At 36.8% G+C, this 24,912-nt stretch overlaps 1 protein-coding gene across 6 annotated transcripts in view; it reads left to right on the forward strand.

Annotated features, from left to right (window-relative positions):
• Window positions 1–6,440: 6,440 nt before the first annotated feature.
• Window positions 6,441–24,912, forward strand: part of auts2a (activator of transcription and developmental regulator AUTS2 a) — a 278,830-nt gene continuing 260,358 nt past the window's right edge. For 5 of the 6 annotated variants that reach the window (XM_072659109.1, XM_072659113.1, XM_072659112.1 and 2 more), the window contains exons 1-2: window positions 6,441–7,237; window positions 8,317–8,988. In XM_072659109.1, the coding sequence (XP_072515210.1) occupies window positions 8,719–8,988 (270 nt within the window). In that variant the 5' untranslated portion in view covers window positions 6,441–7,237; window positions 8,317–8,718. The remainder of the gene's footprint in view (window positions 7,238–8,316; window positions 8,989–24,912) is intronic. The other variant, XM_072659110.1, reaches the window with a different exon arrangement.

Genomic DNA, 24,912 nt, shown 5'->3' on the forward strand with positions numbered 1-24,912 from the left:
AGTGGACATGCACCTAAGATGAAAATTTCTGACCCCTCCATGATTTCTAAGTGGGAGAAAGTCGCAGGGTGTTCAAATACTTATTTTCCTTACTGTACAATTGGAACAGATATTATTGATGTATTACATCCTGTTGAAGCATACATGCAATCTGATGGTGTGAGAAGATTAAATGCTACAGGATAAAAGTGTTCTTTCCTTATTTGTGAATCTGTATGTCAGCACACTGTAACACACATTCACGCATGTTTCACATAATTGGGAACTATACTTACACAAATGTACATACCCTAATGTAATGTAGATTTCTTCCCTATTCTGTATTAAACCAGTCAATGGAAGGGAAATGAGTGTGACAAACCATTTCAATTAGCTAATTTTCCTATCTCCAAGCCTAAGCGCCAATGCCTTCCAAACAAATATTTTGAATAAGTAAAATGCTTGGTAATGGCAATGCTCTCTGTTATCTAACCCAAGGATGCTCTAAAACAGTAATTTAAAAAAACAGTATAAGTTGGTCTTTTGTATGTGGAAATTAACTTAGCTGGCCTTTGGGTATGCAAACTCCTTCACATAAGCTGAACAGCTATATGGAGAGTGGTATGTGAGGAACTTGCACTATGTAAAGCTTTGATGGGAAGGGTGCTCTAGATTATACATGTAACTGGTGGGAATTACAGCTTGATGTAAATGATTATTGTTTAAAGTTTAATGTGTAAAACCTATAATTTTGAAGTGAGTATTAAAAGATTGTGTGTTAGCTTTTACACAAACCAATGCATGACAGTAAAATATTTTTGTTTTTTAATTTTTGGGCACACCAACTAACTGAAAGCTGAATTTGCACAGCAGACAATGAAAAAGTGGTTCTACAGTTGCCAACCCTTTAGAGGTTATACTGGAAGGCCACAAAGTTTTGGTTGGTTTGTCAACCATAAAAAAAGACAAGTGCCTTGCTACTTGGCTAAATCCCCAAGCAGCTAAGGTACACCTTTAATTTTTTTCAAAAGATGCAGTTGAAATTTGACAGTGGGAAGCTGTCACCTAAGACTCATGCTGTAAAGTCAAAATTGCTGAGTTAAATGAAGTTGTCTGCAAAGATGTACTCATTAACATGCACTTTGTTTCTGGTTCTGCTTTGGGAGACTCGTTCTTAGTTTGAAGTTGCAATTTACTTATATTTTAGTTTTAAATGTTATGGTGTTGCCTGCTTTTATTAGCAGTGAAATCTAGTTGGCCTGGTCTTTGCAACTAGTTTGTACAATATATTGTTCTTTGCACTTTTTGACCACATTGTTACCACAACCTCCTTGTTTCTACACTGTCCTTTATATCAGCTTTGTAGTTCTATAACTACAGACTGTAGTCCAATATCTGTTTCTCGACATACATTGTAGACACCTTTTATGTTCAGAACCCCACAGGACAACCATAGAGCAGGTAATATCTGGGTGGTGCACTGCAATGTCACTTACATGGTGGAGGTGTGTTTGTGTGCTGCGCTGGTTTGAATGAATCAGACATAGCAGTACGGCTGGAGTTTAACACCTTGTCTACTCACTTTTGTGTCTGATCCACTCATACCACCACAGAGTCTCTGCAGTGCTGAAAATGATCCACCATCCAAATAATACCTGCACTGTGTGGTCATTTAAATATCAGGGTCAAAAGCGACTAACAAAGTGGACTGCAATCTGGTCAATAGAGCTGACAAACGATTACAGAAACATGGAGGTTGTATGGTTATGGCTGACTGATGTATGTGAAATGTAATTTCAAAGCTCTGCTATGCTACTTGGTCTAATCAATCATTGACTCATTGGGCCTATTTTGGGTCATTATAGAAGTTGGTCTGTTTGCACATAATAGCTACTTGTTGGTTTTCATTGACTGTTTTAATAGGACTGAAATAAGCAGTAAAGCAGTTTCATCTTTCTTTTTTTCTGTGCATTTTTGTTCATTTTGTAAGATTTTGCCACCAATTTAGTTTTACTTTTTTGTATCAGTGGTTGCAGGTGGACAACAGACAAAAAAGACAAGTCAGACTTTTACTCCTTTTTGTTGTTTTGTTGTTTTAAAATAATTTCTATTATTTGTTTTATGTTGTTTTAGGCCACAAAACATGGCTTTTCTTTGTATTGTATATATTTCAAGACTAATTTTCTCTAATGTTTTTTTGTTGTGCATTTTGTAAGATTTCGCAAAATTACCACCAGTGTTTTAGTTTTCTTTTGCATCAGAGGTTGCAAAAAACTAATGCTATCTTAAAATGTTTCTGAAACAGTTTCTAGACACTATTTTGGTGTAGTTTAGAATTATAAATTCAAAATGGAATGTTTAAAGATCTGAGTAATTTAGTGACATATGTAGGCACATATTTCAGGAACTTGCCATGAATAGATCTTTGTCTTTTCCAGTATTGTTGGTATTTGTTATTTTTAAGTATTAATTGTTTGAATATGAAGGTATTTAATAAGTGCTTTCTGTGTTTTGCACAAGCAAGTATTTTTATTGACTTTAAATTGATTACATGAAGTAAGTAACTCATTTTAAGTTAAATTAACTTGATTTCTTGGAGTGGGCCTGACAGAATATTTCAATTTGAATGAACCTAATAGTTAGGTTGGTGAAACAAAAGTTGTTGGTTTAACTTCCTTAAAAATCATTCATGTTGAATCTACTTAAAAAGCTGCATGCAAAACATTGGCTTACTTTTTAAGTAAAACCAACACTTTTTTACCATGTACATTTATTTAATGTTAGTGTTAATTTTGTTTTACAAAAGTTAGAAATGTTTAAGTTAATCCTGATGCCTGTTTGTTTGTTTACACTGTACTAACTAAATGCGACTCAAATTTGCCATTTTAAATGTGTCTTGGGTGCATTTATATTTGTTTTTTATATAACTCAATACGGTGAACAGGTATGAACAGGGTCTGTTAGTCTATTCCTGTCCTTTTACTTAGGCCTTAGTGTGACCACTTTCTATTTTAAATGCCCCCCCCCCCCCCAAAACAAAAAAAAAATCAACAACCCCTCCTGTTTACCTTTTAAGACCAAAGCAACTGTTTCCAGTTTATTTATTGATTTTAGGAGACTGGTGGTATAGATACAGTTTATCCAGAAAACTGGTGAAATCAGATGTGGAAGTCTACTTCTCAGACCACTGAAAACCCCAGCCTTAATAACATTGCTATATATATATGTTCAAATTATTAATCCCAATCAGTTATATTATTGATTTTAATAAATGTATGTATGTACAATTTTATGATGTCAGAGATACCTGATAAAGACAAACTTCCGAGAGGCTGGATTTTTGCTGGCATAATTCCATCACCTGTGTAGTCACACCCCTTTTTCTTATTGTGGTGTGGAGCTTGCATTGGGCATTTTCGGTGGAGCTGCCAAGTACTGGTTGACAAGAGTACCTACAGCAGCCAGCAAGTGTTTTAAAGGTCATCTGTCAGCACAGTTCATCAGGTTAAACAGTTCCATAAAGATTATACTTAAAATAATTTGCATTTCAGATTATAGAACCAAAGTTTCAAACAAACCAAAGCTTTCAGATACTCAAATTCACTAACAACAGCCTGTGCAATTAGCTGCCTGATTAAAAACTATGAACTAAGTAAAAAGCCTAGTTAGTGCAAGTCTTTTTTTTATAACCAACTCAACCAATGGTTTGTCTTCAACTGACATTACTAACAAATCATAGTTTTGTTTCATGTCTTTACTTAGAAAAAGTAGCTTAATTAAAAAAATAAACATTTCATTTAGACTTCTTAAATACACTGCTCAAAAAAATAAAGGGAACACTCAAATAACACATCCTAGATCTGAATGAATGAAATATTCTCATTGAATGCTTTGTTCTGTACAAAGTTGAATGTGCTGACAACAAAATCACACAAAACTCATCAATGGTAATCAAATTTATTAACCAATGGAGGCCTGGATTTGGAGTCACATACAAAATTAAAGTGGAAAAACACAGGCTGATCCAACTTTGATGTAATGTCCTTAAAACAAGTCAAAATGAGGCTCAGTATTGTGTGTGGCCTCCACGTGCCTGTATGACCTCAAACTGAATTCAAACGTCTCCCCACTGCCTGCATAGTGCACTACTTTAACAATAATAGTCACTGAGTGGTGCCAAAGTGTTAGAGAGTTGGCTAACCTAATGTAGATTATAAATGAATGTAGTTAAGACATCATGGATTATTTGGGTGGACATGCTGCTATTTCATGATCTAGAAAGTGCACAGTGCACAGAGAAGGGAGTGATTTGAGACTAAGCCTCTAAAAAAGACTAAAGGCCATTCATGTAGCTTTTTTAAAATACAGTTTTAGTTAGGATATTAACTTGAGTGTTTATGCACACAGATCGGATGACCATTAACTGAGTTTCAGCTTTTGAACTGTTATTGAACGTTTTTTAAAGGTGCAGCTCCACACGTGATAACACAGTTAACAGCTAGCATATCAAATGCTCAGACTCAAAAACGACTCAAAACATTTAAAACGATCAGTCATTGTGCTCTTAACTACAAACTATCTGGTGTCCCAAAAATATTCTTAAAATATTTAGTTATGTGTACTCAATTTTATATTCACTCTGACATTCCTCAAATTTATATGAAATGTTTCTGCAAAATTCTGAGTATAATAAACACACAATATTGGGCTGCACATATTCCTTTAATTAAGCAAAAATCAAAGAGTAATTTTAAATTAAGATCTTTTCATTGCAATGAGCAATAATTGCTGGACTTGAGAATCATTTTTACAAATTTACATAAGTACAGTAAGTAAGTGCTTATACTTCAGAACAAGCCACATCTGCCCCCCCCCCACACACACATACACATACACACACACACACACACACACACACACACACACACACACACACACATATATATATACAAACAAAAGATAGCATCAGAAGGAGGTCTGTGATTTGTTGAAAGGACAAATGTAGTCCATCTATATGGGATGTAGACATACCCATACCAACCAAAGCTCCAGGGCCATATAACTGTTTTTCTTCCTTGCTCCAGCTCTGAAAAAAATAATGTTTTCTCTCTCCAACTTTAACTCATTAAGACCTTGCTAATGAGCTTATCTTTTGAAACAGGTGTATGCAAAATTTTAACCATCACTTCACAACTGTTTCATGGAAGAAACCCAGTTTTGTTTGGTTGCCAAATGTTCCCTCAGGCAGGGGACAAACTTTCAGAAATTAAAGTGTTCCGATTACCAATCCAACACACGGTGAGTGTCTAAATAACCTTTAGTAGCAACAGACGAGTCATTCAAGCCTTCCATTACACACTGTTCCACATCAGCAAGAACTGCTGCAACATGACTGTAAACTTCACCTAACCTGAGAGTCACAAACATTTAAAACCAGGGGCAATACAAGCTTCTACTGATGCCCTCTACACTACAAGAAATAGATATTCCCATTTATTTAGTAAAAACGTAAATATATGCATCCAAAATGCGGTTAACTCAGTTAACAAGTGTGGTGGGAGGAAAGCGGAGTTACTGTTTTGCTTGCCTATTTGTTCTGGGAGCCAGTTTCCTGCAGTTTGTTACCAATAGCTAGAGGAAAAAAACATTGACTCACCCCAGCATTTAGTGGTGGAGCATGAAAGTCTTATGTACCAACCATAACCAACAATGGCTTATGTACTGTATATGCAACAGTGCCTAAAGTATTCACCCCTTGGATACCTTTCTCTTTTATTGCTTTTATAAATGAAATTGTGGTCAATGTATTAATATATATATTAAACACATTAAATGATTGAATATTTTTGCACTCCCTTTTCTGTATTTCTTCAATTTCATAAGGATGGGTTTAACTTAACTCCAAGGAATATTCAGCGGCTTTAATAATTAGCCTGTAATAGTTTTGGTGTGGTTGTCTCCTCTTATAGTAATTAATAGTTAAATGGTCAGTAACGATTGTGTTTAAGTTTTTTTGTTAAAGCAGGGAAACCACTAAACCGTGCAGGGCGGGTGCCTTCAGTACCGGGGGAAACATTGCCGCAGAACAACACAACACCCCTGAAATAAAAGTATGGCTAAACCGCTTTAAAAAAAAGAAAATCCCCTAATAGGTAGAAGTAATTAAGATACAATTAGTCTAGTCGTTTCTATTTAGAGGCAAGCGTCCAAGAACCGGTTGAGAAAAAAACATCAAGAGTGCTAGTTTAAAATGTTCATATCCTAGGTTTGTAAGATCATCTACAAATCCTCAGTGGAACAATCAGGAGCTACAATCTTGTATGTTGCTATATTTGTTCAAAAAAGTGTGCGCTTTCTTGTTGGACTTCACACGTAGCACTACTTGTGCTGAGGAAGCGCACGCCGTGTGAAGCGGCACTGCGGTACTGCTGTATCAGTGCGCGCTACCCAGCTTACCCGCCTGCACGGACTGGGAAAGAGCACAGCTGCCTCCTTGCACCAATAATTAGTTGAACAATTTGCCCTCTTTTATTTGTTTTCCACTGTTTCAGAGCGTTGATTTTTGAATGTCGACGGCTCGCCCGGACGCTCCTCCACTTACAAGGGTTTGCATTTCTTGGTATTGCATGACGTGTGTTGCAGGGTGAAAAAAGGTTGGCTTTGTGTTTTTGGGGTGCTGAAAAAGCAGGAGAGGAGGCAGTGACGGGGCGCTGCTGTGGGGCTCCCCTGTCCGCGGTGCGGAGAGATTTATGGGCGGAGAGAAGCAGACAAAAAGGACTCGCCGAAGCTTGCGAGAAAGAACAGGAGGTCCAGTGAGGGACGAGATATATAGAAGGGAGGGCGAGTTGAGAGACTAGATGTAAAGCCATTTGCAAGTGCTGCTTTATATATGTGGCATTACTTAGGGGCTGGCATGGGCAGCAGGTTAAAGTCAGTGTCAGGGGATGGGAATAGATGGGAATAGAATGCCGGGTACTGTTAAGAAGGCGGGACTGAGTAAAGATCTTTTTTGGACAGTGTTCTGTCTTATCTAGTGAGCTGTGGCTTTCTAGAGATTGCAGTATGCTGCTATACAACATTTTCTACATGAGATGGCTGTCTATTGGTGAATAACGTTTTGGGTATCTTCAAAACCACACATACTGTCATACTGTGAAGTTGTGCTAGATGGTTCAGTAGGCTATGATGTCATACCTTCAGGACCATGGAAACTGGGGATGTGTTCCGGTGAGGAGCTGTCAATGAGAATCCAAAAACGGTGATATTTTTTAGAGGCATGCTTAAATTACCTGTGCTCAACAAAAGAAGTATGTAAATTACCAAAAAGGTGTACAAACACTTAATAACATTCATCCACTGTGGAAATCTTTTTTTATTAATTTTTGAACTTATTTTGAAATGAGAGATTTTGATTCAAGGATTTGAAGATGGCTTAACAGTCTTAACAGGACACACATTTAATGCATGTGTTTTATACATTGTGATTTGGTCATATGTATTTGCAACTTGGTCTTTCAGTTGAGACTGTTTACAGGAAGTATGAGGTGTCTTGGAGAACATGATTGACAGATTAATTAGAGACCTGAAGGTGTAAGTGTAATGTCAGAACATTACTACAGCCATAGACTACTGTTTTCTATACAGAAAAGCCTTGTCTGGGTTGATTTGAGAAAAGACAGCCAGAAAAGAACAAGCTGCACTGATATGTGTAGTATGGAGGTCAAGGACAAAAACAGTACGAACAGTAAGAATAAATGATAACTGCAGCGCTGTTCTTGTTCTTGATGAAGCAATTAAGCACTGGCCAAAGCTTGACTGTTAACTGTTTAAGTTTTTTTGCTGTGACACTTAACAACTGAAGTTGCTAATGTAGAGGGGACAACCTGCCTTGTGTTGTTTTGATGTGACAGTTTTCCTAATACCACTGATTGTAGGGTAGAACTGACATTATAAGAAGAATTCAGTTACATTTAAATTAATTTGGATAGCTCTTTTAGCTACAGATGGTGTTACAAAGTAGCATTTGCATTATTAAGAAAGACTATAGCATGTTAGCGTTACAATGTGCTTTAAATACAGTATGTAGCATTAGGATAATGAGACTAATGCTCTTCAGAGTGAGCATTGAAGTCATGGTTTATACTACCACATAGTTCTGGGTAAGCATGATGTACTTTAAACTAATATAGGTTGTATTCATGACTCGTTTGGCATGTGTTTATGTTTTGTGATTTGGGCATAAAAGTGTTTATATGACTTTATATCTTCATTTTTTTTTTTTGCCTGCATGAATTTATTTTAATTATTTGACACAAATATGCTCATTTTGTCTTTCAGGAGGTAGCATCATGCACTTCTGGGATTCTCTCTGACCAACCATGTGGAGGCATTTTATACTGAAGGCTCCTGTGGCAGAAAGACAAAAGTGATCTATTTCTTATCTCTGTGAGAATGCTGGGTTGGATTTGACTCTGTGGATACAATCTGGGCTGGACCACTGACAGCAAGTTTTACTATTGGATTCATTTCATTATGGAAATATCAACCTGGAATCTGGTGTGAATCCTATATGACCACTGAGTTTTGATTGTGCTCACCTATTTTATCCAAGGTCTGATTGGGTCGACTGGTTGAGCTGTTGCCTGGGAATTGTGGACATTTAAGTCTAACTAAGTGGACGTGTCATCACATCTGTAAAAGAAAGCAAGTGTCTCTGAAGTTTACTGTAGCCTTCATGAAATGGATGGTCCACGGTGCAGTGGCATCCGGAAAAAGCGAAAGTCTCGGTCAGAGCGTGATCGAGAGAGGAGGTCTAAGGGGATCAGGAATAATTATGTCCGGGACTCTGTGGTCCGATTATCGTCAGAATCTGAGCGGGAAGAAAGCAAAAACCCTACCTCCTCACGACCCAGACTGCCCAGGAGGAAGAGGAAAGAGTCCACATCAGCTGAGGAGGACATCATTGATGGGTTCTCTATATCTGGATTTATGACCTTGGAAGCTCTTGAGGTAGGTGAGGTTGCGATGCTTAGTAAAGCTGCACAGGTTCCACTGTTATGCTCACTGCTGAGATCTGGCTCCAGATATTCTGATAATGGAGCTGTCCTTGTTGGTTAACAAGTTTCTGCTATACTTCACTTTTATTAATATCTTTCTTGGCTTTGTGCGAAGTCTTCTACACCATGCTTGGGCAAAGCGAAGGACAGATTAAATGAAATGTTTTGGATTTTGCAGTGACATGGTCTTCACATAAAGCAAGTAACATATTGATTTTAATTGTCTAATGAAAGCGTCCAAACATAAGGTCAATTCTGTTTACTGAAACAACTATTCTAGTGACGTTTTGTTTTTTGGTAATCTGAAAATAATATTGTGGAATGAGCGTGTAATCTAATTATGCTTTTAGCAATATAATTATTCTTTTACCAAAGCAACATTGGTGATTGTGACACATACCCCCAGCTCCTGTGTTGTCTCTCTATTCTCCATTTAGATCCTCACATTGCATGAAAGACCAATCAGGCAATTTGTGGCACATAAACAACTGTAAAGAAACATCACTTATCCCAACAGCATTAACAAAAAGAATTGTTGATAGTAAAGAAATAAAAGAAAACTATGTGTATGTGAGCCATTCTCTCTAAGTACAGGAGGTAGTGAGGAGAATGGGGTGGGAGAGAAAAGACTACAGTTACCATAGAGGTACCTCTAAATGCTCTGTGGATGCTTAGTATGTAGCTTACAGTCTACTCTATATTCTTTGCAGGATGGTACAGAAATCTCTAATTGTCATGTGACTTTGTTTTCCCCAAAACAATACTTGGCATTGTTACTTAATTCATTGCACTGATAATAATAATAACAACAACAACAACAATTATTATTATTATTATTATTATTATTATTATTATTATTATTTATTGCACTGATTCTTAGTGGTGCATTCTTTGTGCATTTTTGCATTTCATTTGTTAGCTTTTGTGTGGGTGTGAACCATATATGTGTTTCTGTTTTACCACTGACATACCACATATTTACTATACATCCCCATACCACCCCCCCTCCCTCTTTTCAATTTGCTAAGCATGGCTGTCAGATTTTGAAAATCTGTTTCTGTGTGCTGTGTTGAAATTGAACTTTTGAGGCATTTGGTTGTTTGCTCGCTCATTTATTTAGTTGAGGTCAAAAAGGAGTGAGGTTATGTATTATGTGCTCATGTGGAGCAGCAGGCCTGAGAACTCCAAGAACTTTAGGAAATTGTTGAATCACTAAGCTTCATCTGCTCAACAAGCCTCTTGATCATCACACCCTCTACCCTCAGCACACAAAAGCTGCAGTGTAATCTATGTTTTTCCCTTACCTCTAAACATCCCCTGTGAACTGCCATGTAATGCACAGCCTCTGATACCCACGGTTTGTAGTGAGCCTCTTTACATAAACCACTGTGCTCGTTTAGAAGACTTTATGAACACTTGTGACTTGAGAACCCTTGTCATAGTGTCTAAATCATCTACATAAGGCAGCAGTATTTGCAGGGTGAACACTAATGTGTCATATAATTTCGAATGGTTGTTAATTGTTGAACGAGACAGAAAAAAGGACAAATGACCCTGTGTCCTGTGACTGCCAGTAGTTGTTGGAGAAAGGATGCATCCTGCATCATGACCTTTCCTCTCTCAAACACATACTGCCAGTCACAGGCATGTTGCCCAGGGGTCATAGCTTGGGTACCAATCTGTCTAATGCCACAGATGGAGAAAACCAGACCTAACAACATGTATTAATAATTCTTGCACACTCATATCCATTATTATGTCAATTCAGAGTACAAAAAGTGGTTGCTATGATAATGGAAACTTACACTTCATTTTATTGTATGTGCAGCTAAAAATACAGGAAGCATTATAATATAGGATACAATTTACTTGTAGTATAAAAGATGTGCCTTCCTGGCAGAAATCTGCCCAAATTATGGAGATTGTGAGTGTGTATGTCTGTGTGAGTGTAAGAGAAGAATTTATTTAAATGGTTCATTGTTAAATATTTTACAATTGAATTTTTTGACATTTTGCTTGTAGTCTGTGAATTAAGGATGTCAATATAATGACATCTGTTTGAAGCTGAAGGTGAAATTCAGCGTTTGGCTGCATTTAGGACTAATCCTGTTCTCATTGGGTTCTTGCCAGACAACCATTTTTAGTTTTTAACAAGAAATTACCAAAAAACTACAAAGTAATTTCAATTAAAATATATACAATGGACAATAAGTGATTGCATAAATATTCACCCACCTTTACAGTGAGCAACCTAATTCAACAGAGGTCCAGGCACATTGGCACTAGTAGTCTTAAAGTTAGTAAAATGGAAATCATCATGGAGTGCAGTGAATGTCTCAAGTTATTGTAGGATAAAGACTCCAGTCTAGACATGACCCTAACTTTGCTGACCTCAATATTGCCCATTGTGTTTACAACACTCAATGTTGATCTTACATCAGCATTCATCCAAGTGGGAGGGCAGAAGTGTCTGCCTGAAGTGCCTGAACAATGACTGAAAAATCATTCCAAAGCCAGATGGCTTTGTACAAAAAAGCTCATGCCTCTGTGGTAGGAGATACTGAGGGGCAAAGGCATTTTGAGCTTTAAATGTGAACAACAGACTTCTGTAATAAACATGTAATTTAACTGGCACCAATTACATTTTGATAATTTGTCTGATGCGGCTTTTGGGCCAAGCATTAGGAGATCTGTTTTGTCAGATTTGAGCAGGAGGAAGCTGACACAGAGCCAATTGTCAGTTGTGTATCATCTGTGTAGCTGTGAACCAATTAGGTCAAAACCAAGACAGATAAGATAAGATAAGATAAGATAAGATAATCCTTTCCCGCAGTCCCACAGTGGGGAAATTCTCACAGCAGAAAGGGATAGTAAGACACTTACAAAATGTAGATAAATAATTTACACTATATACACAATATAAATAAGAATTTAAAAAGCAATAACAATATTATTAATATTATAAATATAAGACAGGGCTTATCCTGTGATTTCAACCAAGTTTTAGCCTGTCTGTTAGAATAGTTTGGTCTACAGTGTCAAATGCCACACTGTGCAAAACTAGACAGCCTTGATCAGAGGATAGTAAAAGCTACTTTTTTGAGTGTTTTATTGGTTTATGGGATATATGCTGGCATGTAAATTACTTTATTCATTATGCAATCATTATATATATATATCTATATATATATATATATCTATATATATATATATCTATATATATATATATATATATATATATATATATATATATATATATATATATATAAATTACATTTAATTTCATTTATATTGTAAAATAACAGTATACTAAAGTATTATATAGCCTAAAATTAAGAAATATTAAATTCATGCTAACTTAAGTCATACTAAGAAAATGTAACTTTTTTTGAAAAATGGTATGTAATGCTAAATTGCATTGTGCAATTGCGTCCGCTATCCCATGAACAGTGGCTTTAATGGAGACAGTAGAGAGTTGAGCTGTTCAACATGTTGATTTGGACAACCTTAAATGTGACTATTATTCAGTAACAATAGAACAAAAATTCAGTTTCTAATTAACCTCAGACATTTTCTGGACTCATCAATTTAACCCCAAGACAAGACAGAGTCCAGAGTCCGCTTGTTTAGAAATGGACTCAGGTACCACAACACTACTGTAGTCCACTGATCACCTGTGTTGCATCATTTAAATTTTAATATTTAAATAGCACAGAAAGTTGTAATTGCCTATGAGGTGTGACAGTTATGAATTGTCTGCATCTTAAATAAGGTTAAGTCATTACTTGGCTAATTAGACAGCTTGACTTTACCACAGGCAACAGTGTCAGTATGACAGCTTCACATGTCAGAGTTATTGTGATTCTCGGTTGAAATGAAACAAGCATACACGTGCACACAAATTGCATGTGATTCATGTAGTGTGCACACACATTCGTTCATGTTTAATACATGACACGAGTGCTGATGGCACTGTGTGTATATTTTCCACTAGTACCTGAGCACTGAGTGCAAACTCCGCCAATTCAACCAACATCTGTTATCTGGTACACATGGATGCTTTTAGGCTTATAGGTGTTGAAAGTGTGTTATTAAGTGAGTAGCTGATGACCACAGTTAACTTGAACACTTTAAACACGATTGTAGAGCGCAAGAAAAATTGTATGTTTGTGTCTGATGATAGTTCATTAATCTCCACCATAGGGCATTTGGTCTTTGACTCATTTAGCATAAACAGCATGAACAGTTATTGGAAAGGAATTTTGTTTGTGAGATGCACTTGATAAAATATTTCTGATATGTCCTGAGTCCTGATGTTTCATCTTTAGATTTTGTACAGATGTCTAATGTCTAACATTAGAATCAGGTGCCACATGGTTTGACATTTTGGAGAAGCCAATCTAATTTAAACCTCAAGGCATTTAGTTTGGTTTGCATTTTGTTGAAATGAGGGGTATCACCTGGTTGTAGATGCCTCCAACAATCTTAAAATGTCACCTACAGGTGACTCTTCCCATAGTAGATGCATCTGTCATCAGACTGACACGGCACAAGACAAAAGTTTGTTAGAGACCAAGACATCTAGACATCTGAAACTTTGGACAAATTAATCTAAAAGTGAATTACATGTGTGGCTCACATGTGTGGCTCAAACCAAACACAGCATTTGAGCACAAGAGCCCATATAAACTGTAAAACATGCAGATGGAAATATCGTAGTTTGAGCTGCTATGCTGCAGCAGTTCCTGGTAAGCTCTCTGTCATAAAATCCACTGTAAGTTATTAATTGTATCAGAGGGTGCTTGAGGAAAAGATCTATACAAAAGCTAAAACATCTTTTGAACTAAAACAAAATTCTATGAATTCTGCATGGAGTCCGAAGCCTTGCGAAAAAGCTCCCAGTTTTAATGCTTTTATGGCCAGGCAAAGTGCTGCATTGCTTAACTGCTGCATTAGCGATCAGGCAAATTATATGTTCATTAAAATATAATTGGCTTGGCTAGAAGGGTTTGTAATAAAATATCTGGCATGTCTGTGTCACGATCTTGCAGGACTGTGCTCATTTTTTATTTTCTCTCTGCCCTCATGCAGATATGAGCAAGCAGAGGGAGGAGAAAAAGGACAAATGTTTGCCAAGGCAGATTTTAAAATGCTGTCCCAAGAGAGCAGCTCTCTAAGGAAATGTTGCTCAGAATTAATTTTCACTCGTGCATGCGCTGAGTGAGTGAGCAACCACAGTTACTTGTGCCCATGGGAGTGTTCATCCATGCGGGCTGCTAACAAGAGTTGGAGTGCCCCTAAAGCATATGCAGAACATTCTGCAGAACATGACTAAGATCATGTTATATTTTTTGGTATTGTATAGCAGATAAGATTAACATAGATTAATCTAATAGATTAGAATAGATATAGATTAACACTAAAGTGCTAAACCAGTTATAGTTAAATGAGGTACTGCAGTAACATTCCCCAGTGGCAGTAACCATTGATTTGAAAACACATCACTCTTTATTGATTGGTTTCATGCAAATCATAGCATGACACTAGTATTTAATCACATTAACATAATTGACATAATTAATAAATAACTTTTTACATTTGCCACACACAATTATGTACTTTATAACTAGAAAATGCTTGTCCAAATAAAACAATTACTATGTCCACAACTTTTAATGGACTGTATGTTAACTCTGTTCTTTAATTGACAAAGATTAAGCTTCAAATTTTACATCTCTGTGCATATTTTGGTGCCGGGGACCATCTAAAAATGATTGAAGTAAAAACTAGTGGACAGTATCTACCCCTCTCATGTTCAAAATAAGGGCAACATATTTGAGACTAAAAAGCAGAAAATGTAACCAAGGAACACTAAGGTAATTTAGGTAATAATAAATTGCTCAGTTACATATACAGCATATACATAGTGATTAGTGAGTGATTTGAATAATATACCTCTGGCTACCAGGACAAGTAAATTTTAGACATATACTTGTACAAGTACAAAATACAGCTAAGTACTAATGACAAATAGCTAGCCTAAAAAAATTATGTCAACCATTGGAATAAAGGGGCGACATTCCTGTATTCCAGGATATTATGTTATTCTGATTTATCCCTGAAATGAATTGTCACATAGACATGAAACTTACGTCAATGGGTAGTTTCCACTGCAAAATAAGCTCAAATAAACCTAGTGCTATTGTGTGGCCCGGTAATTCCTAAATCATAAGGCCTACAGAGAAAAGTATTTTTTTTGCTGATTTCTTGGCTCAAACCATACTAATGTGCGACTTGGGCTGGTTAGCTTTGTCCATTTTGGTTTTTTTTGATAGGCTAAGCATTTTATTGAAATGAAACTGGAATCCCGTGTTTATCCTTCCACTTCCTATGAAAAAAAAATCTACTTATTTTACATTTAAAATTAAGTACATTTCAACATCAAACAAGATATTGTTGCCATAAATAGAGTAGTGTGTTTGGAGGATAGTGTGGTCTATTGTATCAAAAGCTGCACTAAGTTTGAGTAATACTAATAAAAAAAATTGTCATCATAGGAGAACCCATTTTGGTGCTAAATAGAACCATTTATAAATGTTATACTTAAAACCCTTCTGAAGGGTTATACCTAGAACCATCTGTGAAAGGTTCCACATAGAACCTCCCATGAGCTGTTCTACTTTCCACCTTCTTTGAGTTGTATGTAGAACCCACCCAGGGTGTTCCACCAAGAACCCTTTCATATTTTAAAGGTTTTATGTAGAACCCACTCAGGGAGTTCCATCAAGAACCCTTTCATATTTTAAAGTATATATGATATTAAAAAGTATAGATATGAGCTTCAATGCTCCTTTCTGAGCCTACAGTGCATTTAACAAATGACACAAGAATATAGTAAGAGGTAACCATCAAATGTATGCATTCACAAAGAAATTGTTAACATATTGTTTACGGTAAAACTCACAAGAGGCCTGTTTATCCAAAGAAGCTGGTTTGATTGCCCCATAGTTTGAAATAATTAGAATTGCTGTATTTTTACAGTATCTTACCTGCTCTCATATGTTATTATGGTCAATGATGATGATGATGCTGATGATGACAATGAGGAGTTCATAGATACTTCATAGATTTCATACATACTTTTTACTTACATAGATACTTTGGAAATTGTGCCTGATGTTTTATGGAGGGAATTAATCTCTCTACCATCCTTTCAGTAAGCCTTACAAGCGTTGCTTGTAATTGTCATATGTCATTTTCTTCAAAACAATAAAAAAAGGGAAAGAAAAGAAATAAACTTTCACTTTTACAAATTGACATCTTTAGCTCACTCAGTGCTAACTCAGAGTTACTATGACTCAGAGTCTCTTAACAGTAACTCTGTATGTGTTGGATGAAATGTCCTTTTGGCTTGTGGTGTAGAGTGAGCAACAGGTTATCATCTGGATATACATCTAATGAATGGAAATCTGCTTCTTCTTAAAACAAATAATCCTCTCTTCTATGCACTACATAAAGGACAAAAAAACTCCAACTTTGTATGTGATGTCCATTACAATTTGTTTAGTCTTAGACTCATGTGCAATGTCCTCAAAAGTGGTGACTTCTTACAGATCTTGCAGTCTTAAAATAGGGAATTCAGTACATGCACCAGGTACCACATCAGTTATGCTTTTGTGTATATCCCAACACCGCCATCACTGATACCTTTTTGCTAGTGTGAGAAATATTTTGAAAGCTGCAAACAACAGAAGATCACACAGCATGCACCATGACTTCTCAGAGGCCCAAATTCACTAATAATTTGAGGATGTGCGCAAGATTTGTTGTTAGTTTGCCAGGAGACAGGATTTGGAATCAGGCCAACTAAGATGATTTCACAAATGATCTGCAGAAGAAGGTACATATGCCAGTGAGGTCTGTCTTTAGAAACAAACCTGCCTATCAAAAGATGAAAAAGGCAGAAAAGAGTCCACTTTTCTCTTGCTTTCCCTGGAAGAGGTGTACCATGAAGAACGGATTCTTTCACAGGCACAGACTTATGTGTCTTGTCTTTCTGTCCAAAGCAACATTCTTTCAAATGAGTGTTGAACTGGTGGATGGCAAAAATGTGGCATGACATCAAAAGAGAATGTTTCTGTTACATCATACAAGACCTTTCTCTCACGGTGGTTTAAATGATATTTGTGGACAGCAGCTCTGTGCAGTCTGTGTGGGTGGCAATATCTCCATAGTGGCATAGACAGTACCTACAAATCCTTCTATCGCTGAAACAAGTGGAGAATCCAGCCAAAGAATGAGCAGAAAGATTGTCTTGGATACAAGTGCCCCTTCGATTGTGTGCTTCTCGTTGTCAGTATTGTTAGTCACCCCATCAGCTTGAAGTCTTAACAAGTCACATACCTCTGTCAAGCACACAAACAACAACAGTAACATGGATGTTCTATACTTTGGGGGCAGATTTGCAATAAGGAAATAACATTACTATTTTGTTTCAACTTTTAAAACCCCAAACAATTCAATTTTTTAAAATGATCAGTGTATAACTGTATCTGCAAGTGTTTTTCTGAAAAAAGGGTGACTCCTGTAGACACCCTAATATATCCCTTTTGAATCTATTTGAATCATGTCCAAGGAAGTACTTAGTTGGCTCTACAAGGCCAAATTTATTGACGCAGTACTGGTGGAACTTGTATTCATTATCAATGTCATCAAAACTCCTGTCGAATCCCTCCAAAAAAAGTTTTAGTCGTCTCCTCCACACAGGTTTTTAGCAGATTTTTGATGGTGCTCACTGAAACTAAAAAAGCTCCCAAACACCTTCAGTACTTTTTACTACTTTATTGCTAGTTTGTCTCTAAAAATAAAATAAAATAAAAAGAGGGAGCAGTGTCTATGTGGGCCTCTTCGTGTGTGTAGGTTTCTATGAACTTCAATATTTTCCTCTTGGATTCTGGTGCAGTGCTTTCATGCTAGATGTTTTTTGAGTGATGATATTTTTGTATACCTACTGGGGCATCCATTTTTGCCACATTCAGCGACAAAGTCAGGTTCAAACCGATGATATAATTTCAGGTGTTTCAGATCTCTGTTTTGTGGGCTGGTTTTAACATGACATCATGGACACTGATAAGTCTGATATCTACAAGAAAAATGGTTTACATTAAAAAAGCCCTTAGGTAGTCAAGTTTCCTGATCTTCAATCCACCAGGGAATGTTAAAGTGGCTCTCTTCAGTCAACTCGCGTGCTGTTGAATGTGTGGAGGAAACCAGTCGGAGTCAAAGTATTTTCCAAAATACCAAGTTTTATTTACCAGCAAAAGAGCTCTTCTGGGGATGTCAAGTCACAAGTCAAGTCACAACGCAGTGTGAGATGAGATCCGAAGTATGCAAATAACACTATACATTATATAGCAGAGGACCGCATTCAGTGCCCTTCAATTCCATACCTTATACGGAGTTATTTGTCTCTCTTGTGCTCTTGTTCCGACTGTCTATGTATGTGTGGCACGTATCTGCCTGCGGCAAAGGTGCTTCCTCATTTGCTTGCCCGCAACTGCTATATTCTGCAAACCCAGTTCCTGCATCTGACTCCAGTGTGTTAACGTGTCATATAAGCTTAATGCTTACTCTTAATGCTTAATGCTTAATATTCCCATTTCAGGAATCAAACAGAACAAAAGGAAATCACCATTTATTTAACACCTGTGTTGAACTGAGTGGAGCATCCTGTAGGCCAGCTCTTTGCTCCCTAATGGCAGTTCACAAAGCAATCAGAACTCTATCCTGGCTTGGTTAGTTAGTCCGTCTGTCAGTCAGCCAGGGCTCAAATCCTAACTTTACCATCCAACTAACAATACAGTGATCCATATTCAATAATATATAAGTAGGATTGCAATGAAAAAAGAATGTCACTGTAAAAACACTTGCATATTTAGTAATTGCTTAAATTAAATGGTGTTTTTAAATGTACATTTTGCTTGATGGCTTATGTCATCTTTCCATGAGTTGTAGTATACAGGCAAAGAAAAGTTAGTTTTGTAGCTCAGTAAGTAAGGTCACATTAGTACAATTTATAGGATTGGGGTTTCAAGAGTTTGTCCATATTGTGTTAAATTTGTTTTCTCTTAAATTAATCTGAATGCATTGATTTAGGCTAAAAATGTCAGTGGTTTCAATACAAAATACCGCTTTTTAACAAGATAAATGTTTCATTTTTGTCAAAGATGTATATTTGGAGGCCCCACTGATAATTAAATGCATGTGCAGGAAGGTGGCTGCTATGGCCTACAGGTAAGAGACACAGTCCTGGTCCTTTGGTCCTGTAGCCCAAAGGTGGCTGGTTTGATCCCAGAGTGGTTAAAACAAGATAAAATAAAAAAGCATACACACAAAATGATCTGATAAAAACCTTAATAAAATATGTTAATATAGCATTATTTATTTGTAACACCAAAACACAGCTTGCTGTATATTTAAATGATAAATATTTTTCTAACAATAAACATAAGACAATTGTACTCATGGTCGTCATGCTGCTACCTTTAATTGTGTTTTTATGGCTTAATTTGCACAAGACTGTTCTCTTGAGTGTCATCCCTCTGGAAACCAACAAACGACCCTTGCACATTCTCTATTAATTTGCACACAGATGGTAACCTGCGTTGCTCAGCTCTATTTTTACATGGTGCAAGTGAGAAGCCATCAAGATTCTAGCTTTAAAACTGACAGCCTGTTGCAAGATGGACTAGTGTTTAGTTAGAGTTGAGCAGGGAGAAGTTATTTGGCATTTAGCCATTCATGTCTTTTACCCTGTCCTCTTATTGGGCTGAAGTCCATCATCTGGTTTGGCTGATACATACAAATTAACTGCTACTCCGCAGCTGTGTGGGGAAATTGTGCGTATTACTGTCTCTTGACTGAAACAGTTGACTGGCACTGCGTTAAGCAGGTTCGTTCTGAAAACAATGTGTCAGCAGGGGTAGAGAGCTTTCAGCTGTGTTGTGATGAGATGTTAACTGCAGGGGGTGACAGCACAAGCTGTTCTAGAAAAGTGAGCATGAAAGTGTTTGCTGAGGAGTGGATAAAAAGGATTAGCAGCAGCCATACGCATTCAGGAGAGCTCAGTTGTTATACATGCTCATATGAGCCTGAGACAGCCACCTGAGGCAGCTAAAAGAGAACTGTCAGCAGTCTGTAAATAGGTGATATGGGTCTTGCAAAACATTTGAAATAGCAATCAGTGTCAAAACAACCATGTTAAGGTAAAACCTTTGAAGGAATCAAGACTCACAATGGGGACCCATCCTCCTCTGGTCAGAGATATGTATAAATTATTGATAAAAAGTTACCAAACCATCTAAACTGTTAAACTGCTCTGATCATAGAGTGCTCTGCTCTGAGTCTGTGCTGGTTGGCTCAAGTGAGTTGACAGTTGGAGAAAGGTAGGCCAGGAAGGGGAAATTACATCCATCCAATTTGCAGGAATTCTGCAAATGGCTAATTGAGATTTTGCTGTGTAACATTGTAACCTACCTTAAAAGTCATCTTTAAGCAAATGGCAGCAATGAATTTGTTGCCAAAAATCAAAAGATAAACGACAACCTTTCCCTTGCAGTGAAGGCCTGTCTCACCGAGGTTCAACCATAAGAAGCAGAATATGGAATTCCTTAGAGATCACAAAATGCAGCTTTTCAGTGATCTTTGCATTTATAAAAAGAGATTTATTTCAAAACAACAAAATTAACAAAGTTAACAAAATTTAGGATGGAATCTAAATATAATTTATTTAGAACCTGTCTGGTAATGTAAAGCTGCACAAGATGCCACATACATTCAAATACAGATGCAAAACAAAGTCGCTGAAATCTACCAGCCTGGAAGGGGTTATAATCCATTGCGAGGACTCCAGCTAACCACAGTGACAGCCACTACCCCAGGCCCCAAGTGAGCTGCTGATACATGAGAGGCTGTCATTCACTTCCATTTATTTCGAGCTGACAGGAAAAAAAGACTTTGTCATTTGATCCACAGGCTTAACAATCGCTTTATATCTTAGAAATTAAATTTTTTAAACATACATATACAATATCTCACAAACGTGAGTACACCACACACAATAAACTGAAGCACAAAAGCACGCCCAGCTCTGAATTACTTAAATTAAACGCAAAGGTTTTGAAGTCAACACCCTGACTTAAATCCCATTGAGATTCTGTGGCAAGACCTTAAACGGGCTAGTTCATGCTCGAAAATCCTCCAGTGTTGCCAGATTAACAATTCTGCGAAGACAAGTGGGCCAAACTTCCACAGTGATGGAAAAGATTAATTGCAGAATATCACATATGTTTGATTGTAGTTTTTACTGCCAAGTGTGGCACAACGAGTAATTAGGTTTAGATTTTTTCCCATTTTTAAATTTACTAAATTTAATTTTGAAATATAAAATGTACTCCTTTGCTCAAGGCAAATAAATAATATAATAGTTATGTTTTGCATGTTAAAAATATTGATTACTCTTTTTAAATGTTTCATGTTTAAACTTTGTCTTTTGAAGATCAGTTCATCTTCTACTCACTTTCATATATTGACCCTTTCATCCATCAATCCAGTCATCAGTATTTTTGTCAGTTTACAGTTTACCTTTGTCTGTGCCAATACATAAACAGTTGCTATTTCATAAACGGTCTTTACACGCTTGGCCTAATTACACTTGCCACGCATCTTCACCCAGTGTGTAAACGCAAATTAATTTGTAATGCTGCATTTGGAATTCTCTCTTTCTTTCTTTCTTTCTTTCTTTCTTTATAATTCTCTTTGTGTGTCATTAGTGGAATATAATTTGAGCATAAGACATGGATGGTGGGAGAGATGACCGATCTCAAATGATCCTTATATTGGTTTGACTGATAAAGTGTAGGATTGGGGTAATGGTTCAAAAGTTTGTATTGAAGCAGCTGACACCACCTTCTCTTACTCTGGTTAATATGACTGACAAGACAGTTTTTGTATATACATTTAATTCAACAACAGTGCTATACAGATGCAATTGTTCTGCTACCAACATACTTTTTGGTAATAAATCAGTGTTTTTTTAATGCTGGTCTTTACAGTTGTTCATCTGTGTAATTTACAATGTAGCTGAGCATTATACAAGAGAAGGGATTAGGTAAATAAAAGAACTAAAACTTGAACATTTTAACAAGGGTACAAATGTTATATTATATTTGTATTATATTATGCAACAAATATTTACTGCCTCACTGGTTGCCTCTATTCAGTGAACATGATTTCTTGGCTGTAAAGGATATTTTTAATAGTTTCCAAAGCCTAATATATGGGAGTACTTTAAATTTGCACAAAACTAAAAGGTTGTTTGTAACCTGTGCAAAGTTTTGATGACAAACCATAGCAGCGCTAGCACAAGCACCTGAATAGAAAAAACACCGGCACTAAACTACCAAAATCTGTTCATGCTGATGACCATTAGTAGGGAAGCCTGTCCTTGTAGCTTCTTAATACACTCCTTATTAAGCAATTAATTTGTCTACTTTATACGTTAGATGTTCTAGTGAATGACTTTTTGAGAATATCTTAATTTTGGTTAATAACTGAGGTCAATCTACTTTAATAAGGGGTTTAAGGAAAAAAACCTGGGGCAAGTCTCAAGATCCATCTGTGTAAAACACATGTTTCCACTTGTCCTGCTCTTTTCTTGTTATTGTGTTTTTTCTGACAGTAAGGGTTTCCTCCTTGCACGTCTTCCATGAAAATCAAACTTGTGCAATCTCTTCCTAGATGCTGTACTTTGAAGTGAACTCTAGCAAGAGCTATGTGTAGGTTCTTTGATATTTAAGGATTGTTGGAGTACACATCTTGTGGTTTGCTCCTGGCCAGACATGTTGGCAGTTGTGCATCAACAACCTTCTTTCTGAAGTCCTCAGACTTATGATGCTTTGGGGTGTTACCACGCTTGACAATATTGCCCAGGTGGAAGAAAAAAAAAATTCCACAATCCTGGAAGCACATGTTAAACCATCTATGAAAAGACTGAAGCTGAAATAAGGATGGCTTCTACAGGATAATTGTGTTCAGTTTAATTCAGTTCAGTTCAACTTTGTCATTATACCAATACAGGATTGTACAGAACAACAAAACACTGTTAGGAAGGTACAGTTCAAGAACTAGATAAAGTAGAAAAGGGCAGTAGTGCAAACACAATAGACAAATAGACAGTAAGTACAGTAGACAATAAATACAAATACATATGCATATAGGCTTACAAATATGTGCATGACGGCAGAGGTGGAATTTAAGGTGCAAATTATAATTACAGTACCAATAAATAAACTGTAATATACTGGACAAATATATAGTGGGCCAAAAAGTATTTAGTCAGCCACTGATTTTGCAAGTTCTCCTACATAGAAAGATGAGAGAGGCCTGTTATTTTCATCATAGGTGCACTTCAACTGTGTAAGACAATGAGAAAAAAATCCAGGAAATCACATTATACAATTTTTAAAGAATTTATTTCTAAATTATGGTGGAAAATAAGTATTTGGTCAATAACAAAATTTCAACTCAATTCTTTGTAACATAACCTTTGTTCATAACCCAGATCTCCTCTAGAGCAGGAATGCTCTAGTCACAATCAGTGGCTGACTAAATACTTTTTGACCCCACTGTAGCCTGGTCTGATGAATTGAAAATCTGCTGATGCATACAGATGGTGTAGTCAGAATTTGGCAACAACAGCATGGATTCATGGACCCAAACTGTACCATTGGTCCAGGCTGGGAAATGTGGTGTAATTATGAGGGGATTTTGTATTGGCACACTTAATTCCTGTTATTACCAATCCATCATCTCTTGAATACCACATACTTTGAATATTGTTGCTGACTATGTGCATCCCTTCATGGCCACAATATACCTTACAATATATATTCTAATGATGATGCACCATGCAAAAAAATACTTCATGTGGTAATTTAACTCAAATGAGTACTTTCAATGAACCAGATTTTGATTCACAATATTGGAGTTAAGGCCTGTTATTAACCTAGTTTAACTGCTGGTTACCACATGAAGTGATTTTTTAGGTTGAATGGACAAACCACTTTTTACAGTGTGAACATGACAGTGAGTTCAGTGTTTTTTAGTGACCTTTCCTGTGACCTAAATGCAATAGAACATTTTGGGATGTGGGAAATTTGAAGCATGAAAGTGCTTGTGTTATGTCATGTTATCAAAATGAAAATGGACCAGAATCTCAAAGGAAATGTTTTTAGCATCTTGTGGATTCTAGGTCATAAAGAATTGATTGTTCATTTAGTTGTTTGTTATAACTCTATATAAATAAAGATTTTAAATATAACTGTCATGCCCGCGCCACCGCGCCCGCCCCGGGGGCGGTCTCGGGCCGCTGCCCGCAGGCAATCATGAACAGTCACGGTCATGTTATGTTCTGGACTTTTAAGTTGAAACAGACTTTTACGTTTGCACTCATTGACGCCATTTTGGTTCTTGTTTGCGCCACGTGTCCGTTCATTGTTTTCTGTAATGTGTTCCACCTGTGGCTGGCGTATATAAGGAGGGCTAGTGCCAGCTACCGGTTGCAGAGAATTGCACTCATCGACGCAATGAAAGCACTCATGGTACTCAGCGACTCTGTTGTACTCTGTCATGATCCACACGATTTGACAATGAGAGAGAACATTTGCAGGGGATGGACCAAAGCGAGACATTTATTGAAAACAACAAACAGCAAAACCAAAAGATAAAGCAGCAACAGTTAATAGGGAAAATGGGGTGCACAGAAACACAACCGTGACAACCAAACATGGGCAAAGCAAAAAAGAGCACACCTGGTGGG

This window comes from Salminus brasiliensis, chromosome 16 (assembly GCF_030463535.1).
Source record: "Salminus brasiliensis chromosome 16, fSalBra1.hap2, whole genome shotgun sequence".
NCBI classification, from domain to species: domain Eukaryota; kingdom Metazoa; phylum Chordata; class Actinopteri; order Characiformes; family Bryconidae; genus Salminus; species Salminus brasiliensis.